Genomic DNA, 22972 nt, shown 5'->3' on the forward strand with positions numbered 1-22972 from the left:
AAATACAAAATTATTTAAAAAAACATCTTTAATTATTAACTAAAAAATATTAAAATAAAAAATAAAAAATTATACTTTTTGTATGGCTATATTTTTTTTAACAATCGTTTAGATAATGAGATAAGATGAGATTGATTTTAATTGAATTGAATAAAATATTATTATAATATTATTATTATTAAAAAAATTAAATTATTTATTATATTTTATATAAAAATTTTAAAATATTATTACAATAAAATAAGGTGCGATGAAATTACTGAGAATTTATTTAACCAAACGGTAGCCACCTCTCCCATGTTCTCGTCGGAGTATAAAACCCAAGGTGACTTCACCCTTTCAAAAGACTGGAGAGAGCCACTGCCTCTGCTTCCTATATCACGAAAAGGTAAAGACTATCTCCTATCTCCTACTTTCATTTGCTCCCTCTCTCCCTCTCTCTCTCTCTCCATCCACTTTGTCTTTGTCCATGGCCTCCTCTTCCCTTGCCTGCACCTTATGCCGCTTCTCTTTCTTCCGACTAACCACCAAGACCTTTTTTACATATTCGGTCCCGTTCTCCCTCCCCCCCAAAACTAAGGTTTAAAACAATTGCTCCACAATTTTCACATTTTTAATTTTCTCATCCGTTTAGTTATGTGTTTATTTTGATTCAACGTCCAGCATCCGAACCGATTTCGATTGTTCTCGATGGCTTCGGAACCAAAGGAATCGCCGGCCAATAATCCTGGCCTCCACGCAACCCCAGATGATGCCACTAAATCTTACTTCATGCAACAAACTGTATGTAGATTGGCTTTCATACATATTCATGTACATTCTGTCCGCGTTTCTGTATTCTTTTCACCGGTTTAGTTAAATATTTGTGACTAATTGATTGCAGATGTTTCGAATTAAGGATCCGAAAGTGAGCCTTGACTTCTATTCTCGCGTCTTGGGCATGTCGTAAGTTCTTGGTTCCTTCTTTCTTTAAAAATAACTTCTTGTCAATTTTCTTATGCTGATATATGTGATATAATGTGCTGTTTTGGGGTCGTGATTGTATGGTTTTTAGTGGAAAATATACTTTGTTTCTGAGACTAACGCAAATGTGTTGATACTGCTGAAATTTTAAATTTTAATTTAGGCATGTTTGGTGCTTTTATATTTTTATGTAAGCAGTCCAAATTGGTCTTTATGTATTTTTCATTTTTATGCTCTGAATTGTACAAAAGTACCTGGTTGCAAGAAGTTGCCTGGGCAGTTTTACTATCACATAGGTCGGTTTGGAATCTGGGAGGGTGACACTAGAGAGACTAGAGTGACCACCTTAACAGCTAGTCTTCCAATAAGACTCAAAACAACCTTACGTAATTGATGCTAGCTCTCTTCCTCTCTACCAGCTTTTCTTGCTTTGCCTTACTGGGGAATGGACTTCCTTTCAGGAATGCTTTTTTGGGGAGGGATAGGATTTGTTTTTATTTAAAAATATATCATTTTTCCCTCAAAAGGGTGGTATCTAACATCTAGTGTCTATCACCCATGGTGACTCTGCTTCTAAGTTACTTCAAAGTTTCTATGAGTTTATGATTTCATCATAACGACACTTGCATGTTTATACTGTATTGCTACCTCATGTTTTCCTAGTTGAAGATATCGCTTTATTTTGACTTGATTTTTGAATATGTTGTATTTGCACCGTATAGTAACTTTGCTTTTAAACCAATTTATCAGTTAAATTGTATTGAAAAATTTCATCTCTGCCATGTTGGAGTGGACTTAGAGGTTTCCATGCATTGTCCAAATTGAAAGTTTATGTTGATTTTCGGATATTTCAGGTTGCTTAAGAGATTGGATTTCCCAGAAATGAAGTTTAGCTTATACTTTCTGGGCTATGAGGTAAATACATGGCATCCCTTATGCAAGGCATATTGTCTTTGTTAAGGCCATAGTGGCTGTCAGAACTTTTTATTTTTTATTTTTATTTTATTTTATAAGTAAGAGTAATTTTATTAATACGAATGAAATAGGCATGACCCGTATACACAGGAAGTATACAAAAGAACACCTAAATACATTCTAAGATCAAGAGAATAAAGACAAGAAGTTATGCACATTGTTTCCATTTAGCACAATGGCTGAAAACCAAAGCATTAAAGTGTGTAAGAAAAAATTCTGCAGTTCCGCCATTGTGCTCTCCCTATCTTCAAAACACTGCTCTTTTCTTTCTGACCAAATACATTACATAATGCGCAACGGAATCATTTTCCACATTGCTGCCACTTGAGGACAATCTTGAATCTCCTTCCAACAAGCCAATAAATCCACCACAAACCGGGTATGGCTTACAAAACTCGACCACCCCTTCCTAATGAATTTCCATAAGCCCACATCATACCCTCCCCACACTTCCTTGGAGCACCAACGCCCCCCCCCCCCCCCCCCCCTTCCCCCCCCCAACTCACTTCTGTGTCTACAAACAATAATTTCCCTCCACAACGACTCCCCCTTCAAGTGGTACCTCCACAACCATTTTCCCAAGAAGACTTTATTAAGGTCCTCAAGTTACACACTCTCAGTCCTCCGTTCGAAATTGGGGAGCAAACTTTGGACCAATTAACGAGATGGATTTTTTTTTCCTCCCCCCACCCCAACTCCCCGCCATAAGAAGGCCCGAAATAGTTTCTCAATCCTCTTCGTTACTCCTACAGGCAAAAGGGAACAAAGATAAAAAATAGGTGGGAAGGTTCGTTAGAGTACTCTTAAGAAGTGTGAGCCGACTCCCTTTCGATAAATACATCCGTTTCCAACCAGCTAGCCTTTTCTCTATATTCTCCACGACCCCATCCCAAATGGCTCTAGCATTAAAAATTGCCCCCAACGGGAGGCCCAAATATTTCATAGGCAACAAGGATACTTTAAAATCCACGAGCCTAGCCACGCTGTTGATGTTGGGCACTGCACCCACTGCAACCATCTCGGATTTACTTAGGTTCACCTTAAGCCTCGACACAGCTTCAAAACATAATAAGAGAGCTCGTAGAGTTTGAATCTGGCCATGATCCGCTTCACAAAAAAGAAGAGTATCATCTGCAAACAAGAGATGAGAAATTATGATTGAGCCATTACTACTATTACCCACCGAGAAACCTGATAGAAGATTGCCTCCCACTGCCACCTTTACCATCTGGCCAAGTGCCTCCATGACTATAAGAAAGATAAGAGGAGATAATGAATCCCCTTGCCTTAATCCACGAGAACTGTTAAAAAAGCCAGCAGGGGTGCCACTAGCACTGAGAAACAGGCGGTGGAGACACAATATTGAATCCAAGAAATCCATCTATCACCAAAGCCACATCTACCAAGTAGGTATATGAGAAAATCCCAGTTCACATGATCATACGCCTTTTTTATGTCAAGCTTGCACAAAATACCGGAGACTCCCTACCGCAACCTATGATCCAAGCATTCATTGGCTATAAGAACCAAGTCTAAGATTTGTCTCCCTCGAACAAACGCATTTTGAGGCTTAGAAATAATTTGTTCTAAAACCAGACTTAGGTAATTGGCCAAGACCTTCGCAATGATCTTATAAACTCCACTCACTTGGCTTATAGGACGAAACTCTTCAATTGTTGTGGCCCCATGTTTCTTTGAAATAAGAGCAATGAAAGTCGCATTCAGGCATTTTTCAAACTTTCTGAAAGAGTGGAATTCCCCAAAAACCTGCATGACGTCGCATTTATAATATTCCAACATGCTTGAAAAAACCCCATCAAAAAGCCATCTGGGCCCCGTGCTTTTTCCTTGGCCTTGCTAATAATAACCTTATGAATTTCATCTTCTTCAAAAGGTCTTTCCAGCCAACTTGCACTCTGAATCAATGGACTCAAACAAGAAGTTATCAAGCTTCAGCCTCTAACATGCCGGTTCCGTGAGGAGCTCCTCGTAGTAATGCACAATATGATTTTCTAACTCAGAGGGTGAAGTGAGCACTTGAGTACCTGAGTGAAGAGTCTCAATGGCATTGTTATGCCTATGAGAATTAGCCACTTCATGAAAGGATTTCGTACATTTATCTCCTTCTTTCAACCATATGGCCCTAGATTTCTGTCCTCATGAAGTCTTCTCCATCAACAGAACCCTCTCCAAGTCTGTCACTACTGAATTCTTCCTCAATTTTGCCTCCTCCGATGTATCTCCCATCAACTCCCTTCCCTCTAAATCTTGTAATTCCTCCACAAGAGACTCTTTTCGGTTGACAACATTACCAAAAGCTTCCAAGTTCCACTTCTTTTATATATTGTTTCAACGCCTAAAGCTTACCTTCTAGAATGAAACTGGGGGTACCTTCAAATTGGTAAGGGGCCCACCAATGTCGCACCTTCTCCACAAAACCATCATCTACGAACCACATATTTTCGAACTTGAAATACCGACGTCCCCCATGAATGCCTCCACAATCTAATAGGATAGGAAAATGGTCCGAGCAAACACGGGGTAGCCTCTTTTGACACAAATTCGGAAAATGGGCCTCCCATGATGGAGAGGCTAGAAATCTATCCAGTCTCGACCATCCCCGACTATCAGACCATGTGAACTCGCTACCTACCACGGGAACATCCATAAGATCTAGATCAAAAATGAATTCCGAGAACTCTTCCATAGCTAGAAAGAGTCGACAATCCCTCAATCGCTCGCGAGGAAAACGGACGATGTTGAAATCCCCACCCATACACCACAGCACCTCCCATGAAAAGTATAAGCCCACCAATTCCTCCCAAAGTCTTCTTCTATCTCTATCCAAGTTAGGGCCATATATACCTGCTAAAGCCCATTCCCAACCATCTACCACATTTTTAAAATGGCTAGCAACCGAAAAAGAGCAAACACCCTCCTCTACCGCCTCTACCAGCATTTTATCCCACATAAGGAGAATACCACCTGACGCTCCAGACGAAGCCAAATATAACCAACCCACATACGAACACTCCCACAAACTATGAATAATTCTTCTATCAATGACCCGCAACTTTGTTTCTTGTAAACACACCACATCAACCTTCCATGATCGCAATAAAGATTTAATGCGAAGGCGCTTATTGTGATCATTAAGCCCCCGCAAGTTCCAAGAGAGGATCTTAGGCTTCATAAGCAAAAGTGGCTCCCCTCCCCTTGAATCTACCCCTTCCACCACTCTCTCTCTTTGCTGCATAATTAATAGTACTTTTAAGCCTATTAAGTTCCCGATCTCTCTTATTTGCGGACTTCAAACTGTTGTCTTCTTTCAGCCATGAGAAGTCCAAGTTTCCTCCATCCCACTCCATTCTTATCTTCAGGAATGAAGATGCAACTCCGACGACCTCCCCCGCTGTACTCCACTAACGCCATGAAGAAACCTCTGAAGTTCGAACACCGCTGGGCTATATACCCTCTATCTCCTTCTCAGTGTGCAGAATAGAACCCCTTCCTCCCAACCTGCAGGCTATCTTCCAAGGCTTTAGAGAACCAACGAGCTATCGCTAGACCCAAACTCATCTCTGTTGCAACTTTCCAACCCTTCTCAGACAAAGTAACCTGACGTCCATTTCTTACCACCACAAACATTTTCTGTTCTATTGTAATGCCCTTCGGAAGACCCATCCTAAGCTCACCACACCACAAACACCGTCGTTTAAAGCAAACACAGACCACCCAAATTATACAGAGGTAACAGAAGACTGTTTTCCATGGGCAAAACGAAAATGTACGGAGAGCATTTTACAAAACAACAGGCTGTCAGAACTTGGAAGTTACTTATTGCATTTGGAACTTTTTGTTTCTTCACTCGACGCTGTCAGTGTTCTCATAAGCATGTCATGTATCCTTTTTACACTAGTGTGTGTGTGTGTGTTTGTATTTGCATTCCCCCATTCCATTCTGAACAAGTGCATTGCGAAAACTGAGGTGTCTTTAAGATTAGCTCCCCCACCCCCAAACTGTATGTAACAATCACAATGTTTATGCACATATTTTCTGGTGTAGGATTCAGCATCTGCTCCAGCTAATTCTGTTGATAGAACAGTTTGGACCTTCAGTCAGAAAGCTACAATTGAGCTAACACAGTGAGGATAATATTTTCCATAGAAAAATTCTGTTTTTATGTGTTTTTATATGCAGAACCGTCTTTTATGCACCCATCCCCTGATATCTTTACTGGCAAATAATTTTTACAGTAATTGGGGTACTGAAAGTAATCCTGAATTCAAAGGATACCACAATGGCAATTCAGACCCTCGTGGCTTTGGTATGTTACTTTTAGGCCTCGTTTGTTTTCAAAAAACATCTCATCTCATCTCATCTCATCTCATCTAATCATTACAACTTTCCCAACTTTCAATACAAAATAAAATAAACAATTCAACTTTTTCAAATCCCAAAATAAAAATAATATTAAAACATATATTCTAACAATATTTTATTTAACTTTTTAACTTTAATCTCAACTCATCTCATCTCATCTCCGAAAACAAACGTGCCCTTAAAGTTCAATCTGATTACATGTGATTGTCATATATTCTCTGCCCCCACCCCAAAAAAAAATTAGAGATTGATTTATGAGCCCCTCTTACCGAATACATTTTTCCATCTTCTGTGGTATATATGGAGTGTGACTAATGAATCCCATATTACATAATCCATCCGATGAGAATACATTGTTTTAAATATATTTTATATAATTTAGTTTTCTTGGCCAGAAGAATTTGGAAGGGACTCAAAGCTGGCTTAATTGGTATTGAAAAATTGTTAATTGGGCTAGGTTGATTAACTTGAAGAATGGTGCAAGACATGTGAGATATCCCTGTTCATAGGGGTGTTGAGCTAAAGATTCACTAGTCATCATATTGGTCTTCTACTGTTGTAGGTGCAAATAATTTTGAGTATCTGTCAAACATATTTGTTTGTAAGTTTTCCCTGTACCCAAATGGAGCTGTATTGATAAAAATTGTATTTCTATTCAGTGCATTTGCTTAGCATGCATCATAATCAAACTTTTTTTGCATCAATGGTATTACATTGTTTTGGGGTGTGTGTGTGTGTGTGTGTAGAGGAGAGTAGTACATATTCTCTTACATTGATTTTCTCCATCTTTGGGGTAAGAATGATGCCATTTAAATTTTCTCTCCTTATTGTCTTATTGTTTTAAGGACATATTGGCATCACTGTTGATGACACCTACAAGGCATGTGAAAGATTTGAACGGCTGGGTGTGGAGTTTGTAAAGAAACCAGATGGTGGTAAGCCAGCTGTATGATATTATTTAATTCATTTCACAAGATCTGGTTATTCCTTTATGTTCATTATCATCTCAAGTTCAACTTATGGATGGAAGGTGGAAATTACAAGTCATTTGTTAATTTCAAAACTGGTGTAGCCTAAAAAATCTCTTCACAATTCCTCTATCTAAGAAAATAACTTGGATTTTTCTCAAGGGGGAAGATATGAATCAAAATTGTGAAATTTATGCAGGGTATGTTGTTGAGGATAAGCATTTTCATGATTCCTATTTTTTCTGAAAAATGTCTTGAAGGGGATTACTTCGAGGTCCAAATATTCCTATATTTCCAGTGGTTTCTTGGGTATCTGAGGGAAAGCCCTTTAGAGGGTCTATATTTCTAGAGTGCAGTTGTTGAATTTAATATTCTGTATGTGAAGATTATAAATAGATAAATAAATAGATATTTGATTAAGATGGGCATTTAATAGATAAAATGAAAAATGTGATTAAGATAGGCATTTAATAGTTCCTTTGGTTGGAGAAAGAACTTATTGAAGATTATAGCATGTCAGAACTTCCTGATCTGGAGTCAATAACATCATTTTTATAAGTGCTATATTTACTTCTCTTTATATGTTATTCATTCTGCAAATATATTGTTTGATTTCAGTTGTGGGCAGTGTAGTTGTTAATGGGTAATTTTCTTCATGTAAATCATACTTTTTCTTTCTCTTCAAAATGCTTGATTTGATTATGCATAATTATGCTCTGTCTAACAGTTATAAAATTATAGTTGCTTGCTTAAGATCTGTGGGTACTGGGTGCAGGACAAATGAAGGGTATAGCATTTATTAAGGATCCTGATGGCTATTGGATTGAGATCTTTGACCTAAAAACTATTGGAACCGTTACTGCTGCTGCTGCTTAAAATAATGCATCTGAGACTTCAGTTACTTTTTCTTGTAACTACTTTTGATTACTTTTTATTTCCTGTTGGACACCAACCTTATACGCTGGCATTCCAAAATACTGTTTGTGCGTTTTAGTACTTGGAAATCTAACATCGTAGATCATATCCTGCCAATTTAGTCATTTGATGCTTGCACTAAAGGCTTTGTTGATAATGTGAGGCGTTGTTGACAATAAGCTGTTAAGAGGTGAAGGCATGACCTGGTGTAAGGTTTGATCTCTACGGCATATTTCATGTACCAAAATCTTATTTTAGTTCCCCAACCTCTTCATATGTAATTAATTCGAGAGAAATCAAACCACCCTGCTCAAATAGTTTTCCACACCCCAACAACCTTAGATCCATTAACTTTTCATTTGAATACCGTCTTTCCCAATACCATATTTAACTTCCATATTCAACCAACCAATCTCTTTGTCATCTTCTTAATGATCACATTAACAAGGATTTCTTATATTATTTGAGGAAGCCCAGTCTCGTTGCAATAGACTGATGTTATATGTGTAAGATGAATGATGAATCTGCAGATCATTTAGTTTTGCATTACGAAGTACAAGGGCATTATGGGATACGTCTTTTAGTAGAATTGACATTACTTGGGAGATGCTTTTGAGGGTGGTAGATCTCTTAGCTAGTTGGAATGGTCTTCACTGGTGTTCTTAGGTGATTTCGATTTGGAGGATGATTCATTTGAATCTTATATGGTGTATATGGATGAAAAGGAATGATCGATACTTTGATGGATAGGGATTGCAAAGGATAAAATATATCAAGCCAATGGTATTTTCTAGGCCTAGCCCAATAGGAGGGACTCATCAGGAGGGAGGAATAAGAAGAAAGAGGGAAGGGACAAAAGGTTGAGAGAGTGTAGAGTGTCAGAGTGCAGAGAGTGTCAGGAGGAAGAGGGGGGAAGTGACATAAAATAAAGGGAAAGTGACATAAAGCAAGGGGGCCAGGCTTCTCCTTGGGGGAGCTTTTTCAACTTCACGAAATGAGTTTTAGAGATGATATCTCCACCACAAGACAGACCTTCGAGATCTATTGTACAATGAGGATGAGAGACTATAAAACAAGTTTATTATAGTGGATCATTCCCTCCCCGAGCCCCTGTGGATGTAAACCCAGTGCCAAACCACGTAAATCTGTATCTCCCTCTATTTATTTTCTTTACATTTGTTTAGTGTTCACTTGCAAGGATGTACACATAGACACCGTACAGCAGTACCAGACCACCGCCAGGGGCTCTACACAACACTGATCGAGGTCGAGATCATCATCGCTGGCTGAGAATGACACTTTCTCCCATTCTGGCTTGTGCTGATTTTAGGCTTTAAATGTTGGTACCGTTTGTAGAATCTGATTCACTTTCTATACCAAAGGTGGGAGAAGGACGATTTTCCAACGTGTTCAAATCATTAAACGAGCATATGACTTTTTCCAGATAAGTATTCTCAACCTTTTGACTTTTATTTTTATGAAAAACATTACAACGGAAAATGGGCGAGCAAACCTTTCCTCGCCCACTTGGGAACGTAATTTACTCGCCAATTAAATCGCAAATACTTAGTGCACTGTGTAAAAATGGCGAGATAACCCACTGGGCACGAAGGACACAATAGTTGACAATTATGAAAGTGCACTGTGCACCACGTGGAGCATGCACGCTGTGCAGGGCATGCACAATAGTGTATGGGTGCACAATAAGTGCACCCTAGTGGCACAAGGCGGGCAACAAGTGGCCTCGCTGGCAGAGACCGCACTGATGGACGGCCAAGCAAGACCGGCAAGGACCACCCCACTTGATCCACGTTGTGCGAGGCCCATGAGCTGGCAGGATCCATCCCATCGGCCATAAGGGAGGCCCAGGATAGCCACCGGCGGCCACCACTGGGGTCGTCGGTGACTTTTGTCTTCAGTGGAACTCTCGCTTCTCAAATCGCGGGGGAGGGGGGCTAGGGTATCGCGTTGTTTTTATTAAACCTAGATACCGAATTAAAAACTGTACTCAGTTTTAAAACTAATACCTGAATGCTAAAATAGTATCTAGCCTAGATAGGCTCGAATTTAAAGATGCGGGTATCAGCTCGGGTTTGTTCCAAGCTGAAATCTATAATTGGAATCCGGTTATTTGAGTTTCAGACCAAGTCAAAAAAAAATTTAGCTCGAATGAATAGTCTTAATTTATATAAAAGTGTAATGAGTTCCGTCTAAATCCTCTCACCTTAAAAAGAAAAATAAAAAAATATCAGTATCTGTTATACCTACCGTCTGGTCAACAACCAGCTAAGCTAGCTAATGAGGTCACAGACAAAAGTCAATCAAACCCACAAATTACATGGTTCTGATATTTAGGTTTGAAATGTGTGCAAATACAATCTTCAACAAATCCAATGTGACCCTCAAAGAACAAAAGCTTGATGTCTACTCTCTACACAAACTTCCAAATTCTGTATATGTTAATCCTCTTTGTTGACAACAGATCATCTCCTTGATAATTTAATTCCATTTAAAAAGACTATTTTGAAAAAATAATTAGGTTAAAATATTTCAACTGTCAGACTGTCAGTAGGTTCCACACCTTTTGACCTTTACACTTCACTAGAAAAGACATTCCTAGAAAAAGCTTTCGCCAATGCTTAAAATATAGTAATGAAATTAAACGAAATTTGTTTAAAAATATGACTGAGCTAGTTAGCTGGCAACCCACTTATTTTAATTAATCTAAACCCATTGAAGATTCAGAGATTTGCATGTAGTAAAGTCGAAAAGGCCTGCAGATTTTTCTTTTATTTTTATTTTTTAATTTCTTTAATTATTAGATCAAGATTAGTGGTTGGAGATTATCTACTAATTTTTAATATAAGCCAAACCAAACAACAAGCCGGAAACAGTGCTTTTCCCTGACAGAGATATTCTTCACCATATAATTTGGAGCGCTTCGGAGTTTAAGTTCTCGTTTATTTTTAGAAATTTTTAAAATTAAAAAATTAAAAAAATTATTATTAAAATATATTTTTTTAATATTATTTATATTTTGAGATTTAAAAAATTGAATTATTTATTTTATTTAATATACAAATTTAAAAAAAAATTATAATGATAAAATAGAAGGTTTTCAAAAATTTTAAAATTATAGATTTTAATCTTAAAAGACTGGTTCCCAATGGGATTCCCTGTTAGTTTGTCGTCTTAAATTTGCTCATCATCTTTCCTTTTTTTCATCTCTCTCCCTCGTTTTGTTTTTTTCCTTTTAATACCTTTCGTCATATGCGTAGGTTTCTGGAGTTCAAAATGTAATTAATCTAATGAAAACAGGAGTTCAATTTAAAAAAATTAAATTATTTATTATATTTTATGTGAAAATTTAAAAGAATTGTAATGATAAAATAAAATGAATAGATAGTGTTTCTCAATACCATTAAGGATGTTGCTCTCTCATGTTCAACCTACAAATAGGGGTCATTCAGTGCGTGATCGTCGGCTGACTCACAATAAGGTAGAAGTTTAAAGTTGCACTTGAATGTTGAGTTGAATTGAGTTGAATTGAATTGAGATGATAAAATATTATTAAAATATTATTTTTTAATATTATTATTATTATGAGATCTAAAAAAATTGAATTATTTATTATATTTTATATTAAAATTTTAAAAAATTATAATAATAAGTTGAAATAAATTAAAGAAGTAAACGAAGCCCAAGTCTTTATTTAAGCATCCCTCCCACCTAAATTAAAATAAAAACAGGGGGCGTGGACAAGTTTGCACCTTGGGTCTCATGACCTGGTTCTTGGAAAATGATTCTGGGTTTTTTTATTATTTCCTCGCAAGCAACGCCAACCATCCAAGGGCTCAAATTGACCTTTGTTGCATGTTACGGAATAATAATTCAGCAGGGGTATGATGGACTTTTCCTTGAGCAGTGCATCTTTTCACCACATAGTCTACATGGTTAGGGTGCTCAATCCCCCAGACAGCCAATTAACTTAAAAATAACAGAAATGCTAAACCTTGGGTTTCGAAAGTGACAATTTTTTTTTATTTAATGATTAAATTTTTTTTTTAATAATATTATGAATTTTTTTATTTTTTAAAAAAATGTAACTTTCTCGATGACTGGAGTGGTCCTCTAAAAAATAATAACTTTAAAATCTTTCGAGAAACAAAACAAAAGAGAGAAAAAGCAACACTAGAGCAGTACTGCAGGCTTGGCTAGGTTTATCATTATGTTTACATCAGATTCTGGTTATTCAATGATATAATCAATCTCTAGTTTTCATAACTTTTTTTTTTTCTGATTGGAGATGGCGCAGTGAGGGCAGGCAGGGCCGTACAAAAATATTAACGTCATCATAGTCCGCTCCCAAAAAGAAATGCACAAAGAAAATGAAGACCTACCATGTACTGTCAAAAAAAAAAAAAAAAAGGAAATATTTCATTTCATCAGAACACAGAACCCCAGAAACTCCCAAGTCTTTTCTGAATCTCCCCCACCACCATGCCCCTTACCCCATCAAATCTTTCTGATTTTACTTACAGTCAGACGTCAGTTTTTCAGTAGAAGTACGTGACCTTCTCTGCTGTCTTGCTTTCATCAATATTGAACAAGTTGCTAGCACCACAATTACTCCTGGTAACAAGTTGCTTAACATCCTCAAGATCACACCCTAATGGGACTTGGTCTCCAAAGTACGCATGCGGCGTCTCAGCCCATTGGCTTACGTTTTCACCTCCATTTCTGCCATAATTAAGCATGAACTTCTGGTTTTCTTCTAACCCATCCGAGATGTAGCCCTGGAAAGCCATCACTTCTTGTTTAATTTCTCTGCCATAGCTGATCTGAGTACAGCTCCCATCAGAAGAACTGCAGCTTCCTTCACCTCCAAACATGAGGTTCTCTTTCACAGGATAATACTGCATGAAACTCGCCCGGCTCTCCTGAGTCTGGAAAACAGATGGATGGGTGGCCAAAGAAGTGCTGCTGCTTAAAAAACTCGATGGGATTGAAGTACTGGGATCCAGGCCAGAGAAAGATTTAGTTGTTGAGGTATAATAAGAGCTGCATTCCTTGTAGAGTGAAGATGATAGTGGTTGAGTCTGAAATGGTGGGGTTTGATGAGAAGATTGGAATGGTCTCTCAGATTGAGGATGCATCCCCATGAAAAGCTTCTTCTTCAGCTTGGTGTTCCAGTAGTTCTTGATATCATTATCAGTCCTGCCTGGCAACTGAGCAGCTATAATTGACCACCTGTAATTGTCAACATATAACCATAAGAAGAAAACTTCCAGCATTCGATCTCTAATTAAGAGCTGAGAGAGCATGTTGATCTTAGATCTAAACTTGTCGTGCATGCAATAGAATTATCCAAAAATAGTAGATTCTTCATAAATGAAAATCACTATAATAAACAGGAGCAAAACCTGAATCTTCTATTTTTCTCCTTTACTATGTTACCCCTTTTGGTTAGGTTCATATATATTTTGATCTCTTAACAGTGGAGTGAAGGGGAAAAGCGGATCATATAACAATGATACCCGCGACAGTTTGGGCAATTTTTCAGGCTAATATTAACTGAAATTATTGCTCAAAACAGCAAAGTTTTACAATAAGAATTATGTAGAGATTACTTTACCTGCTTCCAATGCTAGCAAACAGGGCGCAGATTATTCTGTCTTCCTCGTCAGAAAACTCACCATGTTTAATGTTAGGCCTGAGATAGTTAAGCCATCTCAGTCTGCAACTTTTCCCACATCTCTTCAGACCTGATGCAGAACCAAAGCCAAACAAACAAGATAAAAGAGGAACATGAGAGAGAGAGAGAGAGAGAGAGAGAGCAGTTTAAGCATAGTTAATTATGAAGCGGGTTTATCATTGTTTTGAGTTAAACTTACCAGCTTTCTGTGGGAGCGCAATCCAGTTCCCACCAGTTCCATATTTCTGGATGTACTCCTTAAGCTTTGAGTCTTCTTCCGGCGACCATGGCCCCTTCTTGACATTTGCCTTGTCACAACAAGGAGCCCTCCCCATCTCTCTCTCTCTCTCTCTCTCTCTCTCTGGTCGTGTATATATGTGCGTGTCTGAGAAGTGCTATGATATGTTTGGTATCCTCTATCCTCTTTAAAGAACCGAAGGTCTCAGAGACTGATGAATGAACATTGCTTGTGCCTTGCAATTAATAATTGGCCTGTTTTTGGAGGTTTGACAGGAAAAAAAAAATATATTAATTCATAGGTACAATAGTCAAAATTATAGGTAATGTTCAATAAGTTTCTAACTCGTGCTAATTAATTAGAGAATACTACGTATAAGTTACTATTTACTTTCACATTTATAATATTTTCATAAAGTGTGAAAGTATTTTTTTATAGAGTATAGAATGAAAAATAGTGGTTGATAAAAAGAATTTTTGTTAATTATATAGAACTTTCCATCTCAAATGGTGGCGCCCCATATTAATTATCAACCAGTTTTTTTTTTTTTAATAAAAAATTGAAGGTGGCGACCAGAGATGACTTCCCTACCAGGACGTGACCATAGTAGCACCCAACTCACTAGAGAGCCAGACAAGATGGGCCTAAACGATGAGAATCGCAGGCGCTCCCTACAAGTCGGACTTGAGCCATAACCTGACCCTAGCCCCACAAGGGCATCAATGGTCCATGAGTCAATGGGTCACCAATAATCCTGAGCACGTTCCATTGTGGGATTCGACCCCAGGACTTAGTGCCCACCAACAAACTCATGAACCACTGAGCCACCACTTTTAGTGGTAATTATCAACCAGCTTACTCAATTTCTTCCTTTTCTCCAAGTGTCCAAACTCCCGTTATATGGAAACACTGCAACCAATTAATTTGTTGGCTATAGTTATCTTAATGCATATGTGACCTTTTCCATCAGCAGACTAAGGGGTTGCTTGGATTTAGAAAGCATCTCAACTCATCTTATTTTGTCTAATCATTATAATTTTTTTCAAATTTTTATACAAAATACAATAAGGTAGTGCTACTATGCCACCCAAGTTTGCCCACTACTACAAATTGAATTTTTCTTTTTTTATGCTTTTTATTTCAAACATTTTTTGAACATGTTTAAATGTTTTTAAACAATAGAAAGAAAAACACTAATACACGAAGGTGCGGTTTGGATAATGAGATGAGATGAGATGATTTTAGATGAAAGTTGAAAGTTAAATAAATACTGTTAAAATATTATTTTTTAATATTATTATTATTTTGAGATTTGAAAAATTTGAATTATTTATTATATTTTGTGTGAAAATTTAAAAAAGTTGTAATGACGAGATGAAATGAAATGTTTTTACTATCCAAACAGGGCGTAATAGTCACTTCTTTAACAATTAAGTAAAAAAAAATTAAAAAATAAAATAAAATACATAAGCGGTCAAATTGATGGGGTGAACTCAAGGGGATAACATCATTTTCCAGTACAATAAACAATTCAAATTTTTCAAATCTCTAAAATAAAATTATATTATAACAATATTTTATTCAACTTTCAACTTTCATCTCATATCAACTCATTATCCAAACTTCCCCCTAAGTTGTACCATCAAGAAAATTGTTTATTTGTTAGTTATTTCTTATGAAAATAATTATTTTTTTGTCAAAGTAAGTCTATTATAGTCACAAATAGTCATATTTGTCGCAAAATAATTCATCATAAATTTTCATTTTTATTGTAGTGCTTGTTTAAATACTGAAAATTAGTCATGGTCGTATGTTAATTGAGTTCTTTTACCTAAGAACCCTAATAAGGTAAATAATATTTCCCAACAATATAAAGCTAGGAACATATTATTACCACAACACAATTTGTCTTTTGTGATAGAGGAAACTATCACAAAAAATTATCAAAACGTCACTAAAGATATTTGGTGACAGTTTGAAACTGTCACCACGACCGTCACCTAATGTGCATCACAGAAAACAATTGGCAACGGTTTATTGTTGAACCGTCACTAAAAATATTTTTAGTGACGGTTAGAGGGGTTCCGTTTGGTGTATTGTTCGAACATTCCCTTTTTTTATGATGGTTGAGATCTATAACAGAAAGTAATGTTCGAACGTCCAATTGAACGTTCGAACGTCACGTTCAAATGACAGAAGTTGACATTCATTGATTCAAGTTTGAACGTATCATATTTACGTTCGAAAGTTTATGCGTCCAAAACGTTAATTGCAATAAACATTCAAATTTTTGTTCGAATGTTAATGAACCAATGTTCAAACGTAATGGGTTTATCGTTCAGACGTTATTTCGAATGTTAATGAAGAAGCGTTCGAATGTAAGTGGTATGTTCGGAGGTTTGTTCGAACGTGAATCGTTTAATCATTCGAACGTTTTGTTCGTTTGAGGGTGAGTACATTCGAACATTGAGGCCTACATTCGAATGCTACTATGTAATTTTGTGTATTCACGTTCGAACATTTGTTCGAATGCAAACCAATGTTCGAACGTTTTAATTTACATTCGAACGTATAGATCAGAAATACTAATTTCATAAAATTTAAAAACATACCAATTATATCATATTACACACCATCAATTAACAACTAACAATGTCTTATAAAATTTTAAAATTAGATATTAAAATTAGTTATATACCCTAATAAAATTGATAAAATTCATTTCTTCTTCTTTCCTTGCACATTGCAATTTTGTTGTAACGACATAACATGCTTCATTTGCACCATCATCTCCAGATGCACTTGCTCTTGGACTTCACTGCATATTCTTTCCTCCTGGTCTCTCTGTTAGTCCTGCAAATACGTCTCTAAATGAGACTATCGCTTTAGGAGATATTCGAACTCTTGCTATCACAATCTCATTTATTCATTCTAACGCCGTGCAGGTTCTAAATCTTTGGTAAGATTATTAATTTGTGAAATCGATGAGGTTGAGGATGATGAACATCTATGCTTGAAAGATCGTCCCAAACCTCTTGCCATACTAGATTGCGGCCTAAACACTTGCGTGAATATGTCTATATCACTAGGAGAGGATTCCCCAGAAGCTGGCTGCATCTCCATCATTTTTTCCTGTAATTTGAAAGAAAACACATTGTTAATAAGTAACGTATTAAAAGAAATAGAAATAAAAAAAAATTATTCACATGTTGCATAATTTATTTAACAAAATTAACACTGCTTACATAATTATCTGCACCGACAGGATCCATCTACTCACTATGCTCATTAGTGTGAGCAGCAGTATGGACATGAATGAGGAAAAAATTTTCAGGATCATCACGTTTATAACAAAGCGACATTAGCAATTTTAAAAAGAGAATGTTAGTACTTAAATAAAAGAATGTCAGAAAAATAAATGAATTGTATAATTTTTTAATTACCATTTTTTCAACATGATGGTGGAATGACCTTGAACTGGCATGATGGTGAACAATCAGAGCAGAATTATTCTGTGCATTTGTAGAACTCTAGTGCTACAAAATTAATTAAGAATGTTAATTGTAATATATATATTTTACAAATTGTGTGTATATAAATATATATTACAATTTTTTAAATTTTTTCACAACTTATGCACTATAAAAATCACATCATTTTTAAATTAGAGTCATATTTAATTTAAATTTACAATTAACATTCGAATGTTGGCACCAAACCATTTAACGTTTGCATGTAGGTAGCCACAGTGTTTGAGTGTATCTATGACGTTTGAACGTAAATTTGCTCTCTGTTCCAACATAAAAAAAAAAAAAAAAAAAAAAAGACACTCATCTACCTTTAGTGACGATATCTACAGAACGTCACATAAAATGCTTTTTAGTGACGGTTTGCAGACTGTCACAATTTTTCAACCATCACTAAAAAACAATTATGTTGTAGTGTATGAACCAATCAAGATTCAAATGCTTTGATGAAATTGCTATACATTTTATGAAACATGTAAAAGTTAACACAAAATTATTTGTCAATGTATGTGTTGTTCACTTAAAAGTATGATTGGGACAATGTGTTAATCACATTCGTCTTGATTATTTTCAAAAATGCATTTTCAGTTTGTTTAACATGTAACTTTTAGACAAACTCATGTGGTCCATTGCTGATGAAAACAACATATATATATATATATATATATATATATATTTTTCACTTAGTACTATAGTAAATTGCATAATTAATATTCTGGGTCACAATCGTGGACCTTCTCATGATAATAGATTCATAACTACAAATACAAGTAAATCTCGTTGGGATCGTTCATTTTCCACTGGAATAATGACAAGCTGGAAACTCCTTCATTAATATGCATTCCGAAAGCCATTCCTCAATTAGACTGATTCTGTGCCGTGCATGGGATGCAGAAGGTAAGCGATAAGAGCGATGATCTGAATCAGGTGCCCGGGAATGACTAATCAATGCCACCTTCTGAGTGTCGAAATGCTGACGCAAAGATCGATCATTACCACAGTCACAGTTTGTAAAAATGGGCAAGCAATTTCCCCGCAGATGCTATGTACAACATTGTAGGGTTTCCTTACCGGCGGCCTTGGTGTTTCTAAAACGACACAGAGGAATAGAGGCCTAAGAACCAATGCATAGGGACACTGTACGTACTTGATTTAATAGGGTTCCCAAGAATCATCATGATCCCTAGTAAAAGAGCCCTATTCTTTCTGGTGCCTATAACTTGACTTCTTTAAGGGTGCAAAGTGCTGCTAAAAAAAGAAAATGTTCCTCCTCATTTACGGTCAATATGGTGAGTTACGTTAAAATGAGCAATCTGAGTAGAGCCTGGCTAGCTTGTGTATCTTGGCATTCTACGTACGTTACCCTCATTTGTAGCCCCATACGTGAGTAACCAAAAGTAGCTCAATATATAAAGCCGTACCCCTTGTTTTCTTCTAATAGCAAAGATCTCGGAATAATGCATAGTACAATCTTAATTTAAAAGTTGGCGCAAGCGTAGCAAAATAGATCCGGGAAGAGATTTTTCTATGAGAAATGATTTGGGTTTCGAAAACGAGTCTAGAATTTACGTCTTGAATGACTTTTTTTTTTATTTAGTGATTAATGAAATATTTTTTAATAATATTATAAATTTTTTATTTTTTTTTAAAAATGTTTATAATGATTAAAAAAAAAATATGCTATTCAAAATCCTTATTTGAAACTCGTTTTCGATAATAGTAGCAATGCCCTTTTTCTATACACAAAGCAGAAAACTTTTTCTACAGTGCATAAAGCAGGAGATATTCAAGGAAGAGATTGTCCCTAAAAGTACAATACTCATTACTCGTCTCTCAAAAGTGGTCATATTTCACTTGTTTTGGACATTTTAGTATTAAATAAATATAGATAGAAGTTATTATTAAGAATATCTATTTTATACACATGATGTGACATCATCTAGACCACACATCTCTCTAAGTGAGTGTTGGGAACAATCAACTAGAAGTAACTATGCAGTGAATACAAAGTGTGCACTGCTACAATAGCTTCTCTCTAACATCACTTTTTGATATTAATGCCTCTCAGGTTCATAAAGTTTGGAAGTCATCAACCAACTAGCCAAGTAATGGGCTGAATTTTAATTCCATAAAATTATATTTATCATTAGCATAATTAATCCATAAAAGTATTTATCATTCCATAAAATACATTTGCTTAACATTACAACAACCTTAATTCTTCCGCGCCTCCTAATATATATATATGTATATAATAGTGATATAGTATAGTGTAGTGTAGTATTAGTTTAGTACATAGTAGTATAGTACCTCATATGAAACATCAATCAAGCGTTTCATTTTAACACTCGAACAATACTGTTTAAACATATAACAAGTTATATTGATGATAAACAAGTTATAGTATTATATATAACAAGTTATATAGTGTATAAATAAAAAGTATATTGAAAAAGCAGTGGTTCTACCAATCACTACATCTAGAGGGGGGTGAATAGGTGTATTCCAATTTTGATCGTCTTTTCAATATTAGAAACAAATAAACAGTTAATCAATAGACAAAAATAATTAACACAATGATTTGATCACGAAGTGGAAACTCATTTGAAGAACTTCTTCAAATTCTAAAATCACTCCGGGTGTAAGGCACCACTTAAAATCCACTATAGAAAAAGTTTATTACAACCAATTCAGAGACACTCACAAAACCTTTGTAGTTCCTAAACTTGGCTTGCAACATCACGAGTGACCCACTCGATCGCTACACGCATGTAGTGTCGGAACTCCGACCTTCTATAGCTTTCCACGAGAACCTCTCGATCTCTGCATCACAGTAGCTCCGGAAACCTTCCAGCCAATAAAACGTCCACTTCAATGGACTTTGAACGAGATTTGATCTTGAGTGTGGTGTGGTGGATATGTGTTTGTCCAAGAGAGATTCACAAGGTGAGGAATAGGTTTCTCTCTTTGGCTCTTGAAACATTTAGGGTTTTGCTCTATTTTTCCACACCACAGAACAGAAATGATCTGTTCTATTTATAGTCCCAGCAAGTCACGGCGCTCAAAACATGAATCTTTTGGTTGTCTTGAACATTGGCTCGAGCGAGGTGTCGAGCGAAGGTCGAGCGCAGTTATCTTCTGAAACCGCTCGAGCGAGGTGTCGAGCGAAGGTCGAGCGAACGTCTCTGGATGAGTTCTGCTCGCGTGCAACATCGAGCGCACATCGAGCGAACCACTCTGGATGGGTTCCGCTCGAGCGCTTAGTCGAGCGCAAATCGAACGAACCACTCTGGATGGGTTCTGCTCGAGCGCCACGTCAAGCTCACCTCGAGCGAACCACTCTGCCTGGGTTCCGCTCGAGCACTGAGTCGAGCCCACATCGAGCGAACCACTCTGGAAGGTTCCGCTCGAGCGCCAGGTCGAGCGCCCATCGAGCGAACCTCTCTGGAAGGTTCTGCTCGAGCGCCAGTCAAGCCATGTTGAGCACACTTCAATCTTTTTCATGTACCAATGCATCAACACTTGTTACAACTCAACTTTACATAGGTTTTCAAAAGAATATGCCAATTAACTCATTTTTCTCTCAACATATATAACAATATATAACAAGTTATAGTATTATAGCATAAATATGATACACTATAAATACTATAGATATATATACTATAATATGATACATTATATGCTATAGATACAATAGATATACTATAATATGATACATTATATACTATAGATACAATAGATATACTATAAATATATCACATTATATATTTAATATTATATACTATAATATATTGTATAGTAATATACTATATTATATGATATATAAATAATATATATCCTTCGTTCAAACGTTAAAGTTTGAACGTTTAATTTTAACGTCAAACACAGTGTTTGAACGTTAAATGAATGTTCAAATAGTATAACACTATAAATGACGTCTGGTTTCCTCGATCAATCGCATTCTCTTTTTCTTTCTTTCTCTCTAAACCATCCACATACATCGAACGCTTCTCTTGCCTTTGAACCACCGTCATCACCACCGTGTCACTACCATCGTCAACTACCACTTCTCATCAAGAGGTACACAACTTAGGAATGTTTAATGGGTTGATTTCATGTTATTTTTAATGAGTTTTGATAGAAAATAGAAAAATCAATAGTTTCTATCAATGGACACCGTAGGTGGCCGGAAAATATGAGGTCGGGATGCCTCTATGCACATTCCGGCCTTGTATGTGTATTATTAGTGAAAATTCCTTTCGTTTCAATGGCAATCGAGGTGATTCAGCCATTGCTGAGCTTGATCTATAAACTGTTCGAACGATGGTTAATTTATTCAAATGTTAAGGACTCAAGTCTCTGACTCTCAAACGATTGAGAAACCGTTCGACCATCTGTAATATGGTGTTCGAACACAATGTTTAATGTTCAAACAATGGTTAATTCATTTGAATGTTATGGTCTTAGACTCTCAAACGGTTGGGAAACCATTCAAACATTTGTTAATATGACATTCGAACCAAAGTTTTGAATTTCCTATTGTACCGGCTGGTACAACTGAAATATGCCGTTTCTATGACATAGCTAGTATAGAGAAGAGTATAGTTTCGTACCGGTCAGAATTTCGGCCGTTTCGGCCAATATTTTGACTTTTACTTTCTTGTTCTTTTTTTTTTCATTTCTTCAAACTATAAGCTCATTTTTTGACTTCTCAATTCAAATCAAACTATTTATAATTTATATATAATTTATTCATATATAGAGAATTATTTTGGAATATAGTTTTTATATATATTTATATATATAATTTATTCATATATAGACAATTCCAAAATGGTACCGGTATTGAAATATCTCGTTTCAATGTCTTGACCAAAACGGTCACCAGTATGATATTCAAAACATTGGTTCAAACACATTTAACTTTCGAACAGTTTAGTCATCTCAATAGTGTTTGAACGGTTATGTCACCGCTTGAATTACTGTTGTAACGTTCGAAAGCCTAGTGATTTGATCGAACGTTATAACACAAAACAATTTTAAATTATATTACTCAGCATATAATTTTGTGAAAGTTTATGTATATATCATATTTTATAACTAATTTTCTTAGTTTTATTTTCTAAATTTCAGGTTGATAATGTCTTCTAGGGAAAGGAAGCGTGGTAAACTAGGGCAACATTCCAACAAATCATATAGAAAGAGGAAGATTTTATTAGGGCGTCAGGTGAAAATATCTGACTTTCAAGATCTTCTCTAGGTGGGTCGTTCCTTAACATCCATCTTCATCGAGCGTGGTTGGACA

At 36.2% G+C, this 22972-nt stretch overlaps 2 protein-coding genes across 3 annotated transcripts; one reads left to right on the top strand and one right to left on the bottom strand.

The window, feature by feature from the left end:
* The first annotated feature begins 276 nt into the window (after positions 1 to 276).
* On the top strand, positions 277 to 8282 carry LOC121239607 (lactoylglutathione lyase). Of its 2 annotated transcripts, none has more exons than XM_041136882.1 (8): positions 277 to 388; positions 664 to 783; positions 884 to 945; positions 1818 to 1878; positions 6004 to 6083; positions 6195 to 6265; positions 7167 to 7256; positions 8065 to 8282. In XM_041136882.1, the coding sequence occupies exons 2-8, from the start codon at positions 691 to 693 to the stop codon at positions 8163 to 8165; spliced, it is 558 nt and encodes a 185-aa protein (XP_040992816.1). In that variant the 5' UTR covers positions 277 to 388; positions 664 to 690; the 3' UTR covers positions 8166 to 8282. The 2 variants fall into 2 exon arrangements, with proteins under 2 accessions (XP_040992816.1, XP_040992815.1); XM_041136881.1 differs by having other exon boundaries at positions 350 to 580.
* A 4343-nt stretch (positions 8283 to 12625) lies between these two features.
* Positions 12626 to 14381, bottom strand: LOC121239605 (transcription factor RAX2-like). The gene is made up of 3 exons (XM_041136878.1): positions 14099 to 14381; positions 13840 to 13969; positions 12626 to 13454 (listed from the first exon to the last, which is right to left on the bottom strand). Exons 1-3 carry the CDS (start codon positions 14232 to 14234, stop codon positions 12761 to 12763), a joined length of 960 nt encoding a protein of 319 aa, XP_040992812.1. The 5' UTR covers positions 14235 to 14381; the 3' UTR covers positions 12626 to 12760.
* Between the last annotated feature and the right edge of the window lie 8591 nt (positions 14382 to 22972).

Source organism: Juglans microcarpa x Juglans regia, chromosome 7D (genome assembly GCF_004785595.1).
Source record: "Juglans microcarpa x Juglans regia isolate MS1-56 chromosome 7D, Jm3101_v1.0, whole genome shotgun sequence".
Lineage (NCBI taxonomy): Eukaryota > Viridiplantae > Streptophyta > Magnoliopsida > Fagales > Juglandaceae > Juglans > Juglans microcarpa x Juglans regia.

Coding starts and splice junctions, on each gene's coding strand:
- LOC121239607 (XM_041136881.1), top strand. CDS start 470: ATGGCCTCCTCTTCCCTTGCCTGCACCTTATGCCGCTTCTCTTTCTTC. Junction 784..883: donor CTTACTTCATGCAACAAACT/GTATGTAGATTG, acceptor AATTGATTGCAG/ATGTTTCGAATTAAGGATCC. Junction 6,084..6,194: donor GCTACAATTGAGCTAACACA/GTGAGGATAATA, acceptor TAATTTTTACAG/TAATTGGGGTACTGAAAGTA.
- LOC121239605 (XM_041136878.1), bottom strand. CDS start 14,234: ATGGGGAGGGCTCCTTGTTGTGACAAGGCAAATGTCAAGAAGGGGCCA. Junction 13,970..14,098: donor TGCGCTCCCACAGAAAGCTG/GTAAGTTTAACT, acceptor GTTCTGCATCAG/GTCTGAAGAGATGTGGGAAA. Junction 13,455..13,839: donor TTTGCTAGCATTGGAAGCAG/GTAAAGTAATCT, acceptor TGACAATTACAG/GTGGTCAATTATAGCTGCTC.